Genomic DNA, 7,371 nt, shown 5'->3' on the forward strand with positions numbered 1-7,371 from the left:
AGAAATATTCTGCTAGTTTTGTAGATGACTAATATAGCAAAAGATTGGCTAGTATAACACAAGATTGTGTTATCCTTTTTAGTGGTGTCAAACTACTTAAACAAGTAACCAGATTTGGTTCATTTGAATCATTCCAGTGCAGGCTAGATGCTGAAGGCTATTCTTAGCTTCTCAGGTTGTAAGACCTGTAGCAAGACACAGAGAGCTTGACAATTACTGTTCTCTCTATAAGAAGAACAGCTTAAGTTGACACTAGCCTTTGCATACCTCAGTCAGATATGATTTTTTGAAGGGCATTGGGGAAGGGGTGCATTTCTTTCTAGTATTTCCATCACATTACATTCCAAGATACTTGGTTCACACATTCTTTCATTGCTAATAATTTTTTTATTGGACTGAACTAATAACAAAAACACAATTATCTTTATTTCAGTTTCTGTGTTCTACTGGAAAAAGTAGAGCAAGATTTGGGCACTTCTATAGACTTATTCTTACTTAGGCACTTAGGCTCCAGTGACATTTCTGTGCTTGGTTAAAGGAGAGAGATAGTTGTCATCAAAACATTTTGAAAAGCTGAAGTACTAGTTAGCACTAATTGCTAACCGATGAGCCAACAGAAATATAAGAACTTCTGCTTTAAAATATCAAAAGTCTGCTTTGGAGCTATTTAGAGCTATTCAGTATTTTCAATTGTTTTCAAATACATACAAATACCCAAGGTTGTATTGGAAAGCACACTGAAATAATAAGCATGAGATATTCTGGAATACTGAGATATTACAAAGTTTGCTGATTGATTTTGTAAACTCACTGCTTAGTTGCTCAGTTGTAACTTCATACCAAACTCTGGAGCATGCTTGTAAGTGAAAACAAGTACGTTTGGTACCAACACCTCAACACAACTTGGGCATAGATTGGACAAAACACAATGACATTAGTAATGTGCAACATGCATGTAGTATCTATTCCTGTACATGAAACTGCTCTGAACCTATACCTGGACAAGGCAGAAGATGTACATAAGTTCACTAGAGGCTGCTTTCAATTTTTCAGCCTATCCAGAATCTATATATTTATCTTTACAGAGGATGTTTTCTCTTAGACTGACTCCATAGAGGTAAAACCCCTCCCAAGCTATCTACAATCAAACAGGTAATTGTTTTGAAAGAACTTATTTAGATGTCCAAAATGATGCTAAAACAATCTCTAAATATACTTCCTCAGAGATAGTTCCTTCTTACCTGTTTTGGGTTTGTAAATCATTTCTCCACGCACCATGTGAATTGTGATCATGGCCATAAGCACAGACACAAATGGGAGAAGAAAACCAAGATTTCTCGCCACAGATTGCTGGATATAAGAGATGCTGACAAAGACAACCGCTGAATTTAAGTTAATCAGCCAATAAAACCTAGTACACAGAGACAGAGAAGCCAAGATTAGAAGAGTTGAATAATTTACAGCTTTTATATAATGGTATAGTTAAGTATTACTGTTATGGACAGCATCAGTAACACACACACACCCACTTACACAGCAGAAACACCTAAATTCGCTTGGACGTTTCAGCTTGGTGAGGTAAGCGATAAAACTAAGACACTAAGGCAGAAGAGCTGAACAAATTATCAACCTAGAGCCATAAATAAACTTGTGAATAGGAATAATTAAATGTCAGCATTTACCATTTATACTTTTAATATCTGATAATGTAAGCTTAATGTATGTAAAATTATGAAATCACATTTTTAACCTTAACAAAGAAATAACATTGCATATAACAGCCATTCAATTATTTCCTCTGGTGTGAAATAAAACTTCCTACCCCAACTTAGGTTTGAGAGAATATTGTACAAATAGTATCTACTGGAGCAGTCGACCAATATATCCCACTTACTAAGGAAATGCTTTGGACAGTAGGTTTATAAACATGAAAAAGCTGCTTTTCTGTGGATTAAACATTATTTTGAGACATTTAAAAAACAAATTCATTTTGAGTAGTCAGTGATCTAGCTTTCAGGGTACTTGCTTTGGGTACTTTGGTGATTCTTCTCAGCTCTAGTCCATTTGCTTGAATTATCAGACTAAATGTCAGGCAGGTGGCCACAGTGAGCAACAGCTTTGTTAGTAGACTTTCCCCTTCACTCTTAGAAGTCCGTAACATATTTTTTGGCAAATCCTTTAAGTAAAAGCTACTTCTAAAAGGGAAGAAGTACAAGAGGAATGGATCTGTAGAGCCAGATATCTTGTGTTAAGGACCCAGTATGTCCAGCCAAGGATTTTACTCTGTACGTTTCAGTCTGACCCTGTGGACTCAAAGTTTACTATTGGCTTGAGAGTAGCAAATGTACCATAAATTTTGCGGTTACGTATTCTGAAAGACCTCAGCTTCTGCATTCTGATTTCAACTCAAGAGCATATTTCTGATATAAGCAAAAACGTTATCATGAAATGTCTAGAAAAAAAAGATCTTACTAGAATATATTATTGGAATATACTCATTATGACAACTTAAGAAGTAATACCCAGGTGACTTTTAACTTAAAAGCATTGTTACTGTACTTGAAAAGCTTCCACTTGCTATAACAATTGAGATGAACTTGCTGAACAAAGACAGATCTAGAGGAAAAACACTAGAAAATATTCAAAAACTTAGCATTGTCACTTTCTTTTAATAATTCTGAAAATGGAATATGTTTTCTGGCTCTTATAATACTATTTAATTTTTTTTTAATTGACTGAGCCAGATGACCTTAAGTTTCAATCCAAATTCAGACCCAGATATTCCACATATTTGAGAAAGGCTCAATACCCAAACCACGTATTTACCTGCACAACTTGTTAGGAGGAGATTAATTTTATTTAGAATCACTTCAGAGTTCTCTATAAAGAGAAAGTGAAAAAGATAAAAGGGGTAGACTAATTATTTAATTTAACGTTAAAGTGTCCTGGGCTGACAGCATAAATGAATTCACTGTATATGGAAAGAAAAGCGATTTAGAAGAGACATAAGAAAGAAGGGAAATATAGTTCCATCATTCCCTGTCTTCTTCTGTAGCAGATCAGTAAGATGAGACAACATTGCTAGCTGCCATCCTTTGTCTCAGTTGTGTACCTTTCACTCTTATTGTCTGCCGCCATGGACAGAATTTGTTTAAGAGGGAACAGCCATAGAGCATTTTGGAAGTTAGAACCAGGTCCTAGATGTGCAAAGCAATCTTCTTCAGGAATTGAATTAAACAGCAGGTAGTTGCAGGTTTATACTTCATCATTTCATTTAAAACCTACCTTTAACATAGTAAGTATGAATTTCTTTTAAACAGAATGTAGCTAAGGACATAAGCTCTTACTCATCAGAAGTATACAATCACCTTTTTTACCTATTACTTCAAAGTTCGATCCTGTGACAAATACCTACCAAGAAAAAACACTCTACCAAGAAAAAAATGATTATATTCTGAGAGGTTGTAATGAGATTAAGACCACTAAGAATATAACTTCGTTTTTAAAATTTTGAGATAGCAATTAAATAGCCTCTTTTCAGATGCCATTGCAAAAAACACACATGTGCCTTTCTTAATATTTCCAAAGCCCCAAGAAATAACTCATTTGGATTTCACCCAAGGAACTTCTTATTCAGATTATGTCTTCTTTGTAATCAACACTGAGAAATGTCACTTTGATTAAACACAACTCTGAATGGCTAAGACCACAGTACAATAAATTCTCCAGCTCTATCTTTCAGAACAACTGATTGCACTCCAGTCTTAATCCCCTAGAGTCTTATTTAATCAAAATGATGTTGCTAATTAAGGATTAAAAATCAGAATAGAGTAAAAAGATTTTTTTTTTTTCCTTCTCTCCTATGGGCAGGTCAGGGAGGCAGAATCTGCTCTACAGAACTAAAAAGTCTCATCCACCTTCGGTAAAGCTGCTTTATTCACCACTGAAGTTTGGATTTAATTCAGAATTCTCTGATACTAACATAATTGGTGGAAAAAAGAATAGCCAGGAGAGCTACTCCCAAAGGAATAAAGATCTGATTCACAAAGATCTTCATTGACTCCTCAGTGTTTTGTTGTCAATATGACAATGTGCTAAGTTTTGATTTTATTTAGTGTGTGTGTATATAGGGAAAGGACAGGAAAGGGGACAGTTTTAGACTTTATTTCCACTCTGACTCAAAGCAGAAGTCGTACAGTTTAATCAGAAGGTCCAGGTGAATGTTTAGTGCTACGAAGTGATAAATGGAGGCAAACAGATGACCAAAAATGATCCCCCTGACACAGAAACAGTTATTTTGAAAAAGAAAAAACAAAAACCAACAACTGATTTTTAGAAACTATTTTACCTCTTCAATTTTTCCTCCAAATTTTCCTGAAAAATGAGATATTGTAAATGAAATATAAATGTAAAGTGCATCATCTGATACCAAGTGTTCTGAGTGCAAGATCCAACATGATATATCATTTTCTTACCACTGATATCAGCTGTTAGAGTCTACTAGCATTCTTCAGTTCCAACAAACCAGCAAATTCTATTGCTACCTGTAATTTCTAAAAATTTACTCCAATGCAAATTCTAATGTATCACTGAATTTTGCCACAGTCAGGGATTAATAGCAAAATTAAATCAAATTATAGATATGTTAGCTGTAGAACAATGTATTCCGTTTGTTTTCCTAACAGCAGCAGGACACTAAGTGTGAGTACTTGAGCAAGTTATGCAGTCCTGGTTCTTGACTGAAGATTACTACTGAAGACCAAAATAGATGATCACCAGTTGGTCCTGGAAAGCAAGAACTATACCAAAGGTTTTGACATAAATTCTTGGAAACTGTTTCAAAGCTTAAATATTCTCCGTTTAAAATCCAGTAAATAATAACAATAATTGCAAGTCCACAGGGAATTTCAAAGCAATGCAATATCATTCTCTGCAGATACTTAGCTGTTGTTAAGTTACTAACCAGTTGAAAAAAGAAAGAAGTTCCTTTGGTCCACAGTTCTCAAGGTTGTATGCACTTAGTGGACAAACTATAGCTCTTATGCCTCCTATTCCCAGGCTAGCTGTGAGTAGTGCAAAGTAGAACACTATTTTCTGCTCCTTTTTGGTTAGCGTATGAAGAAGAATATGTCGTTTGTCAATGTAGATATCTTCAAAAGGGAAAGCCACAATGGGTAGCAGGGCTGTGCCTGGAATCAGAAGGAAATCATTATTCGAAATAAATTAAAGTCAGACTGATAAAGATGAATCTGTAAGCAATTATGTTGAAAAGATGTAAAGCAGAAGACAACAGATGAGAGTGAAGAGGAAGGGCCTTACTTCTGCAGAAAGCTAGAAAGACAACACCACTGTGAGCCTCTATGAAAGCAGTTTTCTCTAATATGCTTGCAAGGATTTAGGTCCTTCAATATATTGAAGAGCTTACCCTGGAAACGAAAATCCTCCCATTGTGCTTTTCCCATTTCTTGTGTGTAGAGAGCAGTAGCTCTCCACTAGCCAGCAAGTGTCAGGTAAGGTGTGTAACTGCCCAGCAAAGAAACTAAAACAGCCAAAAAGCCTCCCCATTGTGGAATAATTAAGATTTCAAAAAAAATTATTTAAACTGAGTCTTTAATGAGGTCTATGATTTAACAAAGAAAGTCTCAAAGGTTTTACTTTTTGTTGTTTGTTTTTTAGCTGTTCTGGTTTTCTGTTGCAGCTTCATGGGAAAAATATGTTTTTAGGAACTTAACTCACAAAAGCACTGCCATGAATTGCATTTACCAGCTCTAGTCTGCAAAGCAATCTATAGCTGACCAAATCTGAGACTTATCTGTGCTTTAATTGGAGACAAACTCAAAATATCACGAATTTAAACATCAGCTTGACATTAGTCAAGGTTTAAGACTACAGCTGTGCATCAAACGCTTACATTTAGAAGCATTCAATTAACCCGACAAAACAGTCACCAGCTCTGAAATGCACTGATTGCTGCAGAATCTTTCTATTTAGCTTAAACAGTTTTGGAGATCTTTTTTGCATAGAAGATCTCCGGAAGAGCAGTTGGGGAAGATTTGGATTTCTGTTAGAAAGCAAGCTCTCAATATAATTATTAGGATATATCCTTCATACTCACTGCAGTGTTTGTTTATACTGATGTGTGCTTAAATGCATCTTTCCCAGTTATCCAACTACAACAGTCATGTCTTCACCTACAACAGAAATGTTGCTACCAACAGCTGGGAAGTGCTTTCCATTCTTTTTCTCAAACTCTGTCTAAAACATCCCATTTGCCCTAAACACTAGCAACAACAGATGCTTGTTAAAGGGACCAGTTCTAAGAAAGAGCTGAGCAACTGCAATCTTAAGAGCTAAGCCACGTTAGAGAAGTAAAGATCACACACCTGCTAATCCATAAGACATGAAAATGCTTCTTAGCCTTGCTCTATGTATTACCTCACAAAAACACATAGGCAGAAAACTGCAAAGTGTTTTGTAGAGGAAAAAATGAAGTAATTAATTATGAGCAAAACTGGCCACGAGCTTGGAGAAAATTATTGATTTTCAGTGTTCAACAATACATTTCTGTAACAGAAGTATTGTAGCATTAAAGCACACCTGGGTGTCACCTACCTAAGAAGTGTAGAAACATGCAGATGCACACCAGCTTGATCCTCCCCACAAGGCACTCGGCGAGCCAGCCAGCCAGCACTGGCGTCAGCATGGAGGTGCCCACAAAGCACATATTTACAATGGCAGCCTGGTAGTTGCGATAGCCAAGTCTGATGGTGCAGAAGAGGATCATATTGCAGACGATGCCAAAGAATGTGAACCTCTCACACAGCTCCACCAGCAGCACACAAATAGCCTCCTGGACTTTCTTCTCAGGCAGAGTCAGGTTTCCAGCATGGTTTCTTCTACCAGGCAGCAGGTTTTTCTCCTTTTCAGTGTCAGCTGTAAGCTGCTTCTCTTGAACATCACCACTGCCTGCACCAGGCATGCTTGACTTCTTTGACTAGGACTCAGGAGGGCAGCTTAAGTTACAGGTATACTTCTGTTCTCCTCCACTGTAATTAGCAAACTGGTAAGACTCTCACTTTGAATTCCACACTTTACCACTACAATTTCGTAGGGCACCAGTCACTTTTGTGCTATTACATATAGGATCAAAGAGTTTCCAACAAATAAATTAATCAGAGACATACCAACGTTTCAACTTCTGAATTTAGCAACATTCAGGAACACAGCCTATTTAATTAATCCATTCATATATGAAAAACATTTTTTCCCCAATGTATGTTATCTGTTAAATTACTTGAATCCAATTCAGTACATACAACTCTATTTGTATATTAAAGGTAAAGGTTTAAATACACAGGAAAGCCAACATTA

General features: G+C 36.2%; 1 protein-coding gene across 1 annotated transcript in view; it reads right to left on the reverse strand.

Annotated features, from left to right (window-relative positions):
- Positions 1 to 6,979, reverse strand: part of SLC15A5 (solute carrier family 15 member 5) — a 28,529-nt gene extending 21,550 nt beyond the window's left edge. Inside the window, exons 1-3 of the mRNA XM_042837963.1 lie at positions 6,613 to 6,979; positions 4,964 to 5,189; positions 1,242 to 1,411 (exon numbers count right to left, since the gene is read on the reverse strand). Coding sequence (XP_042693897.1) covers positions 1,242 to 1,411; positions 4,964 to 5,189; positions 6,613 to 6,979 — 763 coding nt within the window. The remainder of the gene's footprint in view (positions 1 to 1,241; positions 1,412 to 4,963; positions 5,190 to 6,612) is intronic.
- Between the last annotated feature and the right edge of the window lie 392 nt (positions 6,980 to 7,371).

This window comes from Centrocercus urophasianus, unplaced genomic scaffold, assembly GCF_019232065.1.
Source record: "Centrocercus urophasianus isolate 14NV4802_14NV808 unplaced genomic scaffold, USGS_Curo_1.0 seq_73, whole genome shotgun sequence".
In the NCBI taxonomy this organism is placed as follows: domain Eukaryota; kingdom Metazoa; phylum Chordata; class Aves; order Galliformes; family Phasianidae; genus Centrocercus; species Centrocercus urophasianus.